The sequence below is a fragment of the Notechis scutatus genome, chromosome 10, assembly GCF_049901735.1.
Source record: "Notechis scutatus isolate UNSWTSFEM ecotype Mainland chromosome 10, rNotScu1.2, whole genome shotgun sequence".
In the NCBI taxonomy this organism is placed as follows: Eukaryota; Metazoa; Chordata; class Lepidosauria; order Squamata; family Elapidae; genus Notechis; species Notechis scutatus.
Genome location: NC_142018.1, coordinates 11,793,627 through 11,809,128, shown reverse-complemented (window position 1 = coordinate 11,809,128; position 15,502 = coordinate 11,793,627). Strand labels below are relative to the sequence as shown.

General features: G+C 44.2%; 1 protein-coding gene across 4 annotated transcripts in view; it reads right to left on the bottom strand.

Annotated features, from left to right (window-relative positions):
• Positions 1-1,758: 1,758 nt before the first annotated feature.
• TMLHE (trimethyllysine hydroxylase, epsilon) overlaps positions 1,759-15,502 on the bottom strand; it is a 29,716-nt gene continuing 15,972 nt past the window's right edge. For all 4 annotated transcript variants that reach the window (XM_087972123.1, XM_087972127.1, XM_087972126.1 and 1 more), the window contains 6 exons: positions 14,610-14,786; positions 12,598-12,877; positions 8,423-8,542; positions 6,145-6,381; positions 4,679-4,817; positions 1,759-3,506 (listed from right to left, as the gene is read on the bottom strand). In XM_087972123.1, the coding sequence (XP_087828249.1) occupies positions 3,375-3,506; positions 4,679-4,817; positions 6,145-6,381; positions 8,423-8,542; positions 12,598-12,877; positions 14,610-14,786 (1,085 nt within the window). In that variant the 3' untranslated portion in view covers positions 1,759-3,374. The remainder of the gene's footprint in view (positions 3,507-4,678; positions 4,818-6,144; positions 6,382-8,422; positions 8,543-12,597; positions 12,878-14,609; positions 14,787-15,502) is intronic.

The following is a 15,502-nucleotide window of genomic DNA, read 5'->3' as shown; positions in this document are numbered from 1 at the left end:
CCATTTTATGACCTTTCCTGCCACAATTGTTAAGTGAATCACTGCAGCTGTTAGGTTAGTAACACCGTTGTTAAGTGAATCCGGCTTCACCCTTAATTTTGCTCATACAGAAGGTCACAAAAGGGGATCATAGGACCCCAAGGACACTGCAACCGTCATAAATATGAGTCAGTTGCCAAGCTTCTGAATTTTGATCATGGGACTGTAGGGATGCTATAACGGTTGTAAGTGTGAAAACTGGTCGTAAGTCACTTTTTTCAGCGCCATTGTAACTTTGAACAGTCACTAAAAGAACTGCTATAAATCCAGGACTACCTGTAAACCTCAGGGACAAGAAGCAGAGTTTGATGCTGACAACATAACATTTGGAATGTACAAATTTCAAACCTAAAATGTCTTTTTGAAGCCTAATTCAACCCCTGTATGCACAGACATCTGAGTTTCCTAAAGTTCTTTTTTTTAAGTTTACAGCATGATTCCATCTTTTTAATTTGTTAGTGAATCAAAGCTTTCTGTTCCTCTAAGATAAGAAAAACACTTATTGCTGATTTTTTTTTTTTTAATTAAAAGCAGAGCAACAGCAAACAATTACAAAGTTTGAGGGCTAACGGTGACCGTAACAATCTTGTGACAAATGAGCAGCCATGTGAGGGACAGGATGAAGAGATCTCAGCGACTTATAACAAAACCACATCGGTCCTTACAAAATGTACCGAGAACACAACCCAAGTCGTACTTTTTTGCAAAGACTTTCTTAGAAGTTAGTAAATATAACTTAGTAGCTAATAAATACCAGACAGCTGTAGAAGTTGTCTTGATCCAAAGATCATATTTGCGCCACCTCTACATCTGATGTCTTCTATTCAGGGGTCTCCAACCTTATCAACTTTAAGACTTGTGGACTTCAACTCCTAGAATTCCTCAGCCAGCTTTGCTGGCTGAGGAATTCTGGGAGTTGAAGTCCACAAGTCTTAAAGTTGATAAGGTTGGAGAACTCTGTTCTATGTAGTGATGAAACTCATACAGTGTTAAGAAAATCAAGTTAGGAATGGCCTCGAGTACCAAATATCTTCTGCTGCTAAAAACTGAACTAGAAGTAGTCTAGTTGTCTAGAAGTCCTTAGGAGTGTTAAGAGCAAAAAGTGCTACTACATCAACCAAGTTAAAACAAAGTCCAAAACTACAGGCAAGAAAGGAGAGAAACGCGTACAGATCTGGTTCTTGCAAAGAACATCAACTCAACGAGGTATAGCAAACTATAGCTGGGCAAAATGACTTCAGACATCAGCTTGGAGCTCATGAGATAAATCCTGTTTCATGATCTAGCAAACCTAAAATATATTCCTTAAAGAACATGAGCATCTCAGGGAGAAAGTTCAACTAGACCTAAATTGCTGATGTTCATGTACGACTCTGGTTCCTTGGAGAAGCATTCTCTCTCCTGCTCCCCTATTTAAGATTGGAAATGTTGTAGTTCAAAATATGACTTCTGCAGTTTAGCGAGGTTCAAACTGTATCCTTCTAGATTTGGAGGAATCTTGCCAGTTTCCCCACTATTTTAATTCGAAAGCTGCAAAGAACAGAATGCTGTCTAAGGAAAAGGGTAGCTACTTCCTGATGTATATAAGAACTTGCAAAATTCATTTTCTGGAGTTTCTTACTTAGCAGGTTTGTATGTTCAATATAATTCTTGGAGGAACAAAAAGAATAGCTCTTGTTTTTTGAAGTGGATCAAGTGCTCAGCTTTGAACATAGGAAAGAGGGTTGACTTTCCTTAATTAGCAGAAATGTTCCAACGAGGGCCAATGGATTCAACCAATGACAACCACGAACAAACATTTCTTCTAAAAGGGTCTAAGACACTCTTTCTACTCCTAAACTCATGCACTGATTAGTTTTGAAGTTTGGCCCAGGAAAACCAATTCAACCAGAGAATTTGCATCTCAAGTTGTGACAAAGAGTTCCATCCTTTGTTATTAATAATGAAAATGTCACTTCAAGCCCAAAGAAGGCAAGATATTACTATTTGGTTTGAAGGCAAAAAGCTGGCTTCGGCTGCTTCTTGTTCTTCCATGGAGTGGCATATCTTGGCTTCCTAGAGAGGTTCTGAGCATCCCTGTTGGGTCTTGCTCAAGAGATGCAGTAGGAACGGGAGTGAGGGGTGCAAGCAATGATCATCACCTATCTCTAGAAGGAATGACGATCTAGAATTCCTCGTTCCTCATCAAGGAACTCAAGGATCTGGTGATAAGAGCAGATCTTGGAAGCAATGCCTCCACTTAGATCTTTGACCCAATCATCTCAATTTCAGATAAAGGCTCCACTTGCTCTTCTTCTGAAGAGCCTGGAAGAGCCTGGTGCAACCAAGAAAGCCAGTCAAAGCGAAAACATGCAACTATTTTCACTTAGCTAGCTAAGAGGAATAAACAAGTGTCTTTTCTCTCTCTCTCTCTTTCTGATGGTTGGAGCTTTAGTTCAGAACAAAGGTTGGCGGCTTCCAGCTTCTGAGAGGTATGGCCTCTTGTTGTCGATAAAGTCCTTTGAAGGAAAGAACAAAGGAAAGAAACAAAGCAAGGAAATTATGGGATTGTGCTTCTTCCCAGCATAGAATGGACAGCAAAGAGATTCTGGAGAAAGTTGAAGCAATGACCAAGATGAAGAATGGACAACAGAGTTAAGCTGGAAAGAAATGCAGTGCTATAGTTTTATCATTATCATCATTATTATTTTTACAGTGCTGTGGAAATTGGGACTTAATATTGTCTCCCCTCCTCAGATCTGTGTGTTTTCTTCCTTCCTCCTGCTCTAAGGCTTTCTGAAGCAACTGTCCCATCACATGGCTACATCACCAGCAGGCAGGAAAGAGAAGAGACATGGAGAAGAAGAACCTTCAAGCATTGGGTACCGGTCTACCTGGGAAGTCTTAAAAGGCTGGAAAGACAACAGGTCTTGCCAATGAACTAGCTTAACTTTCCTTGAGACTCTACCAGTTTTCAAGAATGTACGTCCAGTATAACCTTGATGGTTTTGTATGTGGGAGGTCTCCTCAAGAGGACAGAGCTGCTTTCAACAGCAAAAGGCACCAGAGGTAGCACCTTGGAGGTCAGAGCAGGTCTCTTACATGGCTGTCAAGTCCATCTGACCTGAGTTGAGCCAATGGGCAATGGAAACCAAGGAGAACCAATCAGGGAGCTTAGAACGGGGAGAGTGAAGAAAAGGCAGTAGACAACATTGGCTGGACCTCAAGTGATGCTGAGAGGACCTCTCCTCTCTCTTGGGACAGGAGGCAAACACCTCCTGTGAGGTGTGAGGTAAACACCTTTTTCTCTCCATTCCTGAATCAGCAGCTCCCGACCATCGGAGGTACAAGCCAGCCTAGGCTTGAAGGCCAAGGAAACGGGCTGTGTTTAGCACATCATCTCTCGTGAGGTAGCAACCGCAGAGCTGGCGATATCCTGTGAAAGATTCTCGGCCGTGCAGCACTCGCCAATTGTCCACGAAGAGGGCCTACAGAAGGAACAAAAAGAAGCCAAATGAGGAAGGCTAGGTAGATAGTCAAAGGGTCATGGTGGCTCAGGGGCTAAGACGCTGAGCTTGTCAATCAGAAAGGTCGGCAGTTCGGCGGTTCGAATCCCTAGCGCTGTATATCGGAGTGAGCTCCCGTTACTTCTCCCAGCTTCTGCCAACCTAGCAGTTCGAAAGCACATAAAAAGTGCAAGTAAGAAAAATAGGGACCACTTTGGTGGGAAGGTAACAGCGTTCCGTGTGCCTTCGGTGTTTAGTCATGCCGGCCACATGACCATGGAGACGTCTTCGGACAGCGCTGACTCTTCAGCTTTGGAACGAAGATGAGCACCGCCCCCTAGAGCTGGAAACAGTTAGCACGGATGTGGTTGACCCTGGTTTTCCCCCACCCTCTGGGTGTATCGTAATTCATATTCTCCAATGGGACACATCCATAGCCAAGAGTCATCAATCATGTTCTCTAGTTAGAATTTTGTGTGGCAGAAACTTCAGTCACCTAGTTAATTATCTTTGAAAACTATTTATGGAATGTACTTTCAATTTCCAAGCTGCCGCACTGCTCCCCCCTCCTTTTCTGTTGGCAAACTCTAAAAAGACCATAGAAATATTTTATGACATCCAGCAACCTGCCAGTTGTCAGTGCCTGGATTTGAGGAAGAGGAGGAACAGCTGGGTCCAGTGCCTGACGTGCGGATGCACAGAAAGCAGAAGAGAGGAGAGCAGTGGAAATCTATGGACTGGTCCTCAGGACGGAAGAACCACTGCAGCTAATGAGGCCCCACCCCAGCTCTGGCAATAAAAGGCAGGGGGCGGAGATGAATAGATGTGGCAGATAACTATTCATCTTCCATCTGGTTGGACTCGCTAGCCTGAGATAGAAAACTTTTTCCCGGGGCTGCCGGCATTCCTAATAAAGGAATCTTTTGAGTTCACTGCAGAGGGCTTTGTTGTGTTTGAGTGCCTGGATTTTGATCATGCTACAGCAGGGATGTTGCAACAGCTGTGGGTGTGAGAACGTGGTGCATTGAAGGCTGCGCTCCCAAAAGTATACAGGGCAGGAACCTGGTGTTTTGGGGGAGGGAAGGGTTGCGGGAGTGTTAAGGGGCCAAATGAGTCTTAGCCAGCTTCTCCCAACAAGCCACCTTCTAACTTACTTTGCCTGGTTTCAGTTTGACCCAGAGCTCGTTCTCGGGTCTCCGCAACTCAGTGGTGAGTGTGCGGTGTGCGATGTACCAACGGTGCACAGTTTCATGAGGCACTGTGTTAATGACAGCTCGGTCGTAATTATTGTACCTGAAGAAGAAACAGAAGACTAGTCAAATGCATTCGGTTGGAAGAGTCCCTACTAGGGATAATCACTGTTGCTGAACCCCTACAGAGAAGTGATTTCAACTATCATTGCCCAGCCATGATCAAGATGGTTTTATACATCACAGTCAGTCCCCCCAGTGGCTGGGGGATGGCTTAACCCATTGTGAACCAGGTTCATAGATGTTGTGGTTCGCCGGCAGCCTGTGCAGATGGCAGCAGAATTAGACAGTGGGGAAGAACGGGGATCAATCCGGGAGTCTGGAGAGGACTCCGATGAGGGTCCTGCATCCAATGCAGAGATGGAGCCAGGACCATCTGGGAGTGGGGTGCTGACTCTGGAGCCACAGGAGTCTGGCAGCAGCAAGGCAGAGGAACCAGGGGAGCCTGTTCCCAGTGCGCGAGCAGCTGAGACAAAAGGGGCGACTCGGGAATAAGGCTGGGAAGTGATTGCCCCTCCCCTAAGGGATAAAGGACAGGCAAAGATGACGAAACCTTTGCAGGAAGCAAAGTCGTTCGTTCAGTTCAGATTCATTCTTGAAGCTCTTTGTACTTTGGTTGGTTTTTTTTCTAGTTCATTTGGCACTTCACAGGAAAGAAAGGGGGGGCGCTTATCTCTAGGGACTGTTTGAGATTCATTACCAGCTGGGAATGAAAATAATTCCCAGCGTTGCAATAAAACAAGACTTGTTTTTAAAATGAGCCTGTGCATAATTACGGTCTCGGAAGCCTTTGTCAGAACAATAGGTAGCAATCCATAAGCCATGATTAACAATCTACAAGAGGTAGATTCACATCATAGACTGAGCCAGGAACAAGTGGATTCTGCTATGGCTTAAAGCAGGGGTCCTCAACCCCCAGGCCACAGAATGAATAGAATAGAACAGAATAATGGAATGAAGAATGAATAGAGTAGAGTAGAGTAGAGTAGAGTAGAGTAGAGTAGAGTAGAGTAGAGTAGAGTAGAGTAGAGTAGAATAGAATAGAATAAGAATAGAGTAGAACAGAATAAGAATAGAATAGAACAGAACGCAATAGAATGGAATGAATAGAATAGAATAGAATAGAATAGAATAGAATAATGGAATGAAGAATAGAATAGAATAGAATAGAATAGAATAGAATGAATAGAATAGAATAGAATAGAATAGAATAGAATAGAATAGAATAGAATAGAATAGAATTCTTTATTGGCCAAGTGTGATGGAACACGCAAGGAATTTGTCTTGAAAGCTGGAAAAGTGGGGGACCACTGACTTAAAATGCGATGTCCCAATGAAGGCAAGTCTTAGGATAAGGCCGTCCCCCTCACCTGATCAGGTAGAGCTCCTTGTTCCAGGGGTAGATATTCAAGACAGGCCCAACCCCAATCATATGGTTGCGGCAGCTTCCCATGTTCTCGATGTATTCGTGCCTCAGTGGCACCTTCGTCAGAAGGTCGAAATCCTCTGGTGCTCGCTGGAGCACTTGTTCCGCGGCATAGAAACCATCCACCAGAAGCGTCCGGCCCCCCGTGCCTTCATGCCGGAGGCAATGGAATACCTGGATGCTGAGAAGAAACACTCAGTTAGTTGTAGGAATGGAAGTCTGTAAAGGGCAGAAACCAGAAGGAACTAAATTGCTCCAAAGAGTCTTCTTCAAAATTATTCTTGCAATCTTGAAATACTAGACTGATGATGTCTCTACTCTGGTATGTTATCCTGCATTGGAATTAGAAGTTAGATGGCTTAGCTTCCTTAGATGTATCTAGTCTGTCTGTCTGTCTGTCTACCATCTCTCTCTCTCTCTCTCTCTCTCTCTATCTATCTATCTATCTATCTATCTATCTATCTATCTATCTATCTATCTATCCTATCTATCTATCTTGTGACTATAACATCTATCCTACTGTGGTACCATGTTGTGGCATTTTTTTTTACTCTAATATGTCTAAAATTTGTCTGAAATGGGATAGATGTTTCCTGCCTGGTCAGGGGGTTGGACCAGAAGACCTCTAAGGTTCCTTTCAACTCTGTTATTCTATTCTGTCCTGTCCTGTCGTAGCCTAGCCTACTACTCTCCCCCTTGGCCACCAGTCTCAGAAAAGGAGATACAACCCTATTATTCTTATTCTATTCTTGTTCCATTATTCTTTTCTATTTCTATTATTTCTATTTCTAATTTATTCTACTTCCTCATCCATTGTATTCTGCACACATTTCAGGTACATGTATTTGCTGATGTTTCATTTAAACTTATATTTGTGTTTGTACGTCTAATGTGCTTTATTAGTGTTGTATATCAGTGACTGCATGGCCTCTGTAGATGCTATACAGGTAATGCTGGACTCACAAGCACAACTGAGTCCAACATTTCAGTTGCTAAGCTGCTGTTGGTGGAAATGTTCTTAGTGATTCCTCGATGAAGCTGTTGTTTACTGTTTGATTGCTTGCCTGAGTTGATCTAGCATTCCTCTTTCTGTTAATCACCAGGGTCATTGACCGAGATCCACTCAGAGTCATTGAAAGAGATGGCTGGCCACAGAAATCGAATACACAAATAATTAATCTCTGCTTATCTGGATGTTGATTAATACCAGGTCAACAATATTAGACCAACAATCAGGAAGTAAACAATACTCCATCAAGGAACTACCATACCAATGGCAGATCAAGCCACTTGTATGTGAAAGGAAAGGAAACCTCACTCCCTTCTAGCACTGATGAGGTTACCTAGTTGGATAATGAAATATCTGCAAGGACACAACCTAAGTGTTGTGGCCCGGTGCCGGTGGCTAGTGGAGCTGGCAGCAGAGTCGGGCAGTGAGGAGGTTGGGGAGGAACCTGGGCCAATCCTGGAGGCTGAGGAAGTCTCGGAGGAGGGTTCTGCGCCAGAGGCAGAGATGGGGTCAGGGCAGTCTGGCAGTTATCAGCTGCCTTCGGGCTCAGACAGCAGTGAGGCGGGGGAGCAGCTGGAGCCTGTTCCCAGCCTGCGCATGCACAGAGCTGCCAGGAGAAGGGAACAAGGGTCGACTTGGGAGTAAAGCCACAGGTGGACGGTGAATGGCCCCCCTCATAGGGATTAAAAGAGGAGCAAAAGGGGAGGAGGCTTTTGCAGGAAACAATTCATATGTTGCAGCAGGGTGAAGATCTGCCTGTGCATCTCGGAGACTCTGTGCTGTGTCCTTCCTTGTCAGCACTGCATTTGGAAAACATTTACTTGGCAGCTCTCCAAGCTAGATAAGGCCTGTGCTCCTAATTACACCCTTGACAGACTGTTTGCCAGGCCTTTGGCTGAAGGTGAATGCAAGAAATTCACCTTCGTTTAATAAAAAGGGTTTTGCCGGGACAAAGAGTCTGCTTAGTGATTTTGGGGGAAGACTAGGTCAGAAAACCACGCTCAGCGAGCACCGCCCCCCCCACAAAATAAACAGTACCCATATGATTCAGTTTGAGGTCAGCAAAACATTTTGAGGTTCCAGTGCCTGACTCCTGAGCAATGTTTCTCAAGATAGGAGAGGCACTATGAGATACCGTGTCAGAATGGCCCATATCACCAGCTACAGTCATCTTATTTGTGGTGTTCTGCCTCTTTGGCAAATTGGCTCGTACCCACAAGGTTCCTGAAAGTAAGTGGTATCTGTATGACGGTCCAAAGCCAGTTTGGTGTATGCAGTATCTCCACGGGAGAAGTCAGAGGTGAAATACCACATCCTGCCATAAATAGTTTCTCTAGAGGAAAAGGAAACAAAAAATGAGAGACGGCGGCAGAGAAACACAGAGAGAACCAATACTGAGTTTTACAGAGCTGGAAGGGACCTTGTAGGTCATCTAGGTCAACCCCTTGCCCAAGCAGGAGACCCTGCCCCATTTCTGACTGATGGCAGTCCAGTCTCTTCTTGGAAGCTTCCAGTGATGGAGCTCCCACAACTTCCGAAGGCAACTTCTGTTCCATGGTTTGGTTGATCTCACTGTCAGAAAATTTCTCCTTATTTCCAGGTTGAATCTCTCCTTATTCAGTTTCCATCCATGATTCCTTGTCTGGCCTTTGGGTGCTTTGGAAAATAGCTTGACCCCTTCCTCCTCTCTGTGGCAGCCCCTCAAATATTGGAAGACTGCTCTCCTGTCTCCCCCGGTCCTTCTCTTCCCTAGACTAGCCAGGCCCAGTTCCTGCAACCGTTCATCATATCTTTTAGCTTCCAGTCCCCTAATCATCCTGGTTGCTCTTCTCTGCACTTTTTCTAGAGTCTCAACATCTTTTTAATAGTGTGGTGACCAAAACTGGATGCAGTATTCTAGGTGTGGTCTTACTAAGGCTTTATAGAGTGGTATTAATACCTCACTTGATCTTGATTGTATCCCTCTGTTAATGCAACTTAGGATTGCATTGGCTTTTTTGGCTGCAGCCACACATTGCTGGCCCATATTTAGCTGGTTGTCCACTAAGACTCCAAGATCCCTCTCACAGTTCCTGCTATTGAGCCTGGTTTCACCCAGTCTAGGTGTGTACTTTTGGTTTTTCTTGCCTAACTGTAGGACTTTTCTCTACATTAAATTTCATTTTGTTAGACAGGGTCCAGTGTTCAAGTCTGTCAAGATCCACCTGGACACCAACTCTTGCTACAAAGTGTGGATCTTCTGGATAAAATTAAAAGCATAATTGTCCGTGACACTATTCCAGTTCACAGTAACATCTGGAAACACGGAACTTGTCTTCCTTTGGCCAGGAATGATTCCAGCTGTTTCAATCCTGAAGGGTGGGCTATTATCCAGTACAGGTGTTCCTTGACTTACAACAGTTCACTTAGTGACAGTTCAAAGTTACAACAGCCCTGGAAAAAGTGGCTTAGGACCGTTTCCCCGCATTTATGATCATTGCGGCATTCCCATGGTCACCTGGTCAAAATTCGGACGCTTGGCAACTGACTCATATTTATGATGGTTACAGCATCCTTGGGGGTCACGCGCAGGGGTTTGTCTGCTAGGGGTTTGCAGGGGTTCAAGAGAGCCCCTAGCTAGGATTCTGGGCAGTTTGGAGAATCCCCAAATCCCACTCCTGGCTGGCCCCACCCACCCCTCCCCTCCCCTCCCCTCCCAGGAGTCCCCACACGGCCATTTTGGATGTAGGTAAGTGCAGGGAGCGCTTGGAGGCTCAGGGAGGGTGAAAAACGGCCCTCACGGAAGTTCGGGAAGGCTGGAAATGGGCCCCTTTCCAGCTTCCAGAGAGTGTCATACCCCTGTCGGAATCTGAATCCGAGGAGGAAGACGAACAGCTGATAGGGAGTGGGAGTGTGGTTCCATTGGCTGTGGAGGAAACTGGGGAAGGGTCTGGCTGTTCAGAGCAGGGGAGAGGTAGAACAAGGGAGAGGGAATTTAGAGGAAGACCTGGGCCCACCCCCTCTTCATCCTAGGGAACGCAGGGAGGAATGGAGAAGAGAGCAATGTGGGTTGTGTGGCTTACGGGGGAGGAAAGGGCCCTGATTCCTTTCATGAGCCACAGCTGGGAAGAGAGTTTAAAAGAGATGCATGCTGAGTGCGGCAGCTGGTGGGAGCAAACGTGAGTTTATCTTGTGTTGACTTTAGTTATCTGCGTTCCTGGCATCCTCCCGTGTTGAATTACTACCGTTCCTTCTCCTGCCCTGCCAGACTAATTACCTCATTTTGCTTTCATTGGACTTATAGTTACCGTTTGTGTTGACCATGTTTTGGACTTGATTCTCTGCAGCCAAAGGCTGTTCCTGGGAGAATTTTTCTCCAGCCCAGAAGGTAACCAGGACATTGGGGGCAAAGTTGGAGCTAATAAAGGACTCCTACTGATTAGCTGACTTGTGTTGCCTTTGTGCCACGCCCCTTTGGGTCATCTCACAGAGCTTCTGGAGCCCAGAAAGCCTCCAGAGCCCAGAGAGGGCAAAAATACCCCCCCTTCTGGTAGTGCAGGAGGCTGACTAGGCCATGCCCACCATGGACATGTCCACCCAGCAACTGGGCAAAGAACCCGTTGCTAAAATTTTTGAAGCCCAGCCCTCGGTCACGTGACCCCCTTTTGCAACTTTCTCCTAAACAAAGTCAATGGGGAAACCAGATTCACTGAACAACTGTGTTACTCGCTTAACAACTGCAGTGATTCACTTAACAAGTACGGCAAGAAAGCTTGCAAAAAGAGGCAAATTCACTTAACAAACATCTTGCTTAGCAACAGAAGTGTTAGACTCAATTATGGTCGAGGATTACCTGAACTGACAGAATTGCAGGTAAGTCAGATGAATCTCTTTAATTGTGTTTATCAAGGATCAGGGGTTCTTGTCTCTCTTCTGAATGGCTTGCTATAGCAAGTTACACACCCACAATGCAACACCAGCCCTTAACATGGCTTCTCAATGAATAGAACTGGGGCAATGGTTTGAGATACCTCATTGCTGTTATCCTTATTATGCAGAGATTAAATTCATTGCGGTTTAAATGTGATTTTTTTTTTTTACTAACCCACTATATGTGCTTTGTTTGCAAATCAGCGTTATCTTTCATTCAAATGCAAGGGGAAATCCTTAAAAAAAAAAAGCAGCTGTAAGCTGTACATCTCACAGAAATCTACTGCAATCTGCTAGAAGAGATCGAGATATTTGATAAGGCAACGGTTCTGAACTTGGAGAAGCAAACATTTGCATTTAATGCCAGCGTGATGCATTTTGGAAATTCCCAGATTTAAAAAAAAAAAAAAAGGCTTTTTCGAAATAATTTAGGCTGAGGGTTAGCAATCTGGGCAGAGAAGGAGAAGAAAGGAGCAAGGAACCATTGCAAATCCCTTTTTCTTAAGACGCCTGGTCAATTCAAGGTCAGCCTGGCAATTTAATTTTAATTAGATGTGTGGGATGTGTTTCTTTGCCCTTTCCTCCCTAGCAGAGAGACCTCTTTTGATCTTCAGATCTCCCAGGACTTAAGGCTGCCCTTTCAATCTGCTCTGTCAAAACAGGAAACAGGGCCACCCTGCCACAAGATCTTGCTTCTTTTCTTTTTCGCTCAAGATCTTTTACTGCCTTTCAGAAAAACTAGATTTTTGCTAGAACTGCGCACTACTAGCCTGCAAACGGTAGACTTTAATATCTTATGATTCTTGACAAATGTATCTTTTCTTTTAGGTATACTGAGAGCATTTGCACCAAGACAGATTCCTTGTGTGTCCATTCTATTCTATATTCTATTCTATTATTATTCTATTCTGTTATTCTATTCTATTGTTATTATTCTATTCTATTCCATTGTTATTATTCTATTCTATTCTATTGTTATTATTCTATTCTATTCTATTCTATTCTATTCTATTCTATTCTGTTATTATTCCATTCTATTCTATTCTATTCTATTCTTATTCTTATTCTATTCTATTCTATTATTATTCTATTCTGTTATTCTATTCTATTGTTATTATTCTATTCCATTGTTATTATTCTATTCTATTCTATTCTATTCTATTCTATTCTATTCTATTCTATTCTATTCTATTCTATTCTATTCTTATTCTATTCTATTCTTATTCTATCCTATTATTGTTCTATCCTATTATTATTCTTCTATCCTATTATTGTTCTATCCTATTATTATTCTATTCTATTCTGTTCTGTTCTGTTCTGTTCTATTCTATTCTATTTCTGTTCTGTTCTATTCTATTTCTATTCTCTCATTCCAATATCCTATCCTATCCTATCCTATCCTATCCTAGTTATTATTCTATTGTATTCTTATTCTTATTCTATCCTTATCCTTATTCTATTCCAATGTTTCGTAGTTACCTGATCAAACTAATCCTCTCTGCTATGATTTCCGTGTCCTCTTTGGTCGGGGGAACATTTTCCACGAATGCAATGCCGTATAGCAGGAAGTTTTGCAGGAATTCTCTCAGCCCCTCGTTGGTTTCCAAGAAACTGCGATAGTCGACGGAGGGCACTTGAGCTTCCTGGTAAATGTCGGCGTTCCACAGGATCCGGGGTTGCATGACCTGCTGCTTCTGTCCCTCGTAGCTGTTCATCATCAGCCATTCCAGACCATACTTGGTCACGTGGCCATCTGGCCCTGGTGGCGAGAGGGAGACAGAGGTCTGGATTCCAGCAATCGCACTAAGGAAATCATGATTCTCGAGCCAAACTTCAAAAAACTTGAACGGATTTATTAGAGGCGACATACTGGCACTGCCAGGCATAGGAATGTTTTATGAGTTGACGTTAGACAGGATTATGGGAACATTCTTCAAAACATGGGTCTTGTACCACTAAGCCAGAGGTCCCCAAACGTGGCAACTTGAAGACTTGTGGACTTCAACTCCCAGAATTCTCCAGCCAGCGTAGCTGGCTGGAGAATTCTGGGAGTTGAAGTCCACAAGTCTTCAAGTTGCCACGTTTGGGGACCCCTGCACTAAGTTCTCAAGTGGCTTGATTTTGCTTCTTGTAAACTAGGTTAGTAGCCCTTGTAAACTTGGTTAGCACAGTTTGGGATTGTTTAAAAAGAAAAAGGTCTCGATTCTTTACCAGGGAGATGGGGGTTTAACGGGTGCAGTGTGTCCCCTGAACTTCTCCAAAATCCTCCCCAAACAGCTAAAATGCTTAGCCCTATCCAGTCAGGAGGTCTGGGATTGCAGAAGATCCATTTTGTGGGCTCCATGTGGGTTCCTAAACAAACTACTGAGTTCAGGGTCAATTGAACGACCAAAGAAGGAAGGAAAGAATCCATGAGAACAGAATGATTCCTTCTCTAAATTATTCACCGACTAGAGTATTTTTCTCCCCCTCCACTTTCATCTTGAACAAAATCTCCAAGCACATTTGAATGTTCCAACAGCTTTACTTTTGCTATAAACACAAACACACGCACATGAGAGAGAGAGGGGGGGGGAGAGGAGAGAAAAGAAAGGAGAAGAAAGGGAAATAAAGAGAGAGAAGAGAGGAGAGAGAGAGGAGAGGAAAAGAGAGAGAGGACCAAAGAGAGAAGAGAAGAGAGAGGAAAGGAAGAGAGAGAGAGAGAAAGAGAGAGCAGAAAGGAGAGAGGAGAGAAAGAGAGAGAGGAGAGGAGAGAGCAGAGAGGAGAAGAGAAAGAGAGGAGAGAAAAGAGAGAGGAGAGAGAGAAGAGAAGAGAGAGAGAAGAAAGAAGAGAAGAGAGAAGAGGAAGAGAGAGAGAGGAAAGAGAAGAGGACAAGAGAGAAGAGAAGAAAAGAGAAAGAGAGGAAAGGGAGAGAGAGAAAGAGAGAGAGAGGGAAGAGAGAAAGAGAGAAGAGAAAGGAGAGGAGAGGAGAGAGAAAAGAGAGAGCAAGAGGAGAAGAGAAGAGAGAGAGAGGAGAGAAAGAGAAAGGAGAAGAAAGAGAAGAAAAGAGGAGAGGGAAATAAAGAGAGAGAGAGAGAGGAGAGGAAAAGAGAAAGAGGACCAAAGAGAGAAGAAAAGAAAGGAGAGAAAGGAGAGGAAAAGGAGAGAGAGAGGAGAGGAGAGAGAGAGCAGAGAGGAGAGAGGAGAGAGAAGAGAGAGAGGAGAGGGAAAGAGAGAAAGGAGAGAGGAAAGAGAGAGAGAAAAGAGAAAGAAAGGAGAAGGGAAATAAAGAGAGGAGAGAGAGAAGAGAGGGAGAGAGAGAGAGGAGAGGAAAAGAGAGAGAGGACCAAAGAGAGAAGAGAGAGAAGAGAAAGGAGAGGAAAGGGAGAGAGAGAAAAGAGAGAGCAGAGAGGAGAGGAAGAGAAAGAGAGAGAGGAGAGGGAGAGAGAGAAGCATTCTCCAGAACCATCTTCCCCTCTGCCTTTGGAGACACAAAACTCCAGAAACTCACAGGTGAGAAAGAGCGTGGTCTCATCGACTCGTACCGCCTGGGGCTTGATCGTGAGATCCACACTGGCCGTATCCAGACTGCGTTGGTTGGTCTTGGTGTTGTAGCAAGACGGCGAGCGGCAGTGGTCACGCAGCCAAAAGTAATCGAAGCGCATCAGAGTGTCCCTGTATTTCAGCTCTAGGAAAAGAAGATCCTTCCCTCGGTCAAAACAAGTGACAGAAAGAAACCTTTCCACTTCCTCTTAAACTATGAGCATATTTTACCATCCGTGCAACTTGCAGAATACAGACGAATAGGTCTTCTAGTCCAACCCTCCACTTAAGCAGAAGACCCTATATCTTTTCAAACAAATGGCTGTTCAATCTCTTAACCTCCAATGTTGGAGCACCCACAACTCCTGAAGGCAAGTTGTTCCACTGGTTAATTGTTCTCACTGTCAGGAAATTCCTCCTTAGTTCTAAGTTGCTTCTCTCCTTGATCAGTTTCCACCCATTGCTACTTGTCTTGCCCTCAGGTGCTTTGAACAATAGCTTGACTGCCTCTTCTTTGGGGCAGCCCCTGAGAGATTGGAACACTGCTATCACGTCACCTCTAATCCTTCTCTTTTTAGACTAAACATACCTAATCCTCTCACTTGTTCATCATGCAATTTTGCCTCCAGCCCACTAATTATCTTTGTTGCTGTTTTTCTGCACTCTCTCTAGAGTCCCAACATCTTTTCTGTAGGATGGTGACCAAAACTGGATCCAGAATTCCAAGTGTGGTCTTGTTCAGGAACAGAGCCCCAAATATCAGCAAATATACTTCCAGAAATGTATGGACCACACCTGAACACACAAAGGTTGCCTTTTTTTTCCCCCCCCATGGGAAAATGTTCAGGAAATAAACTGCCC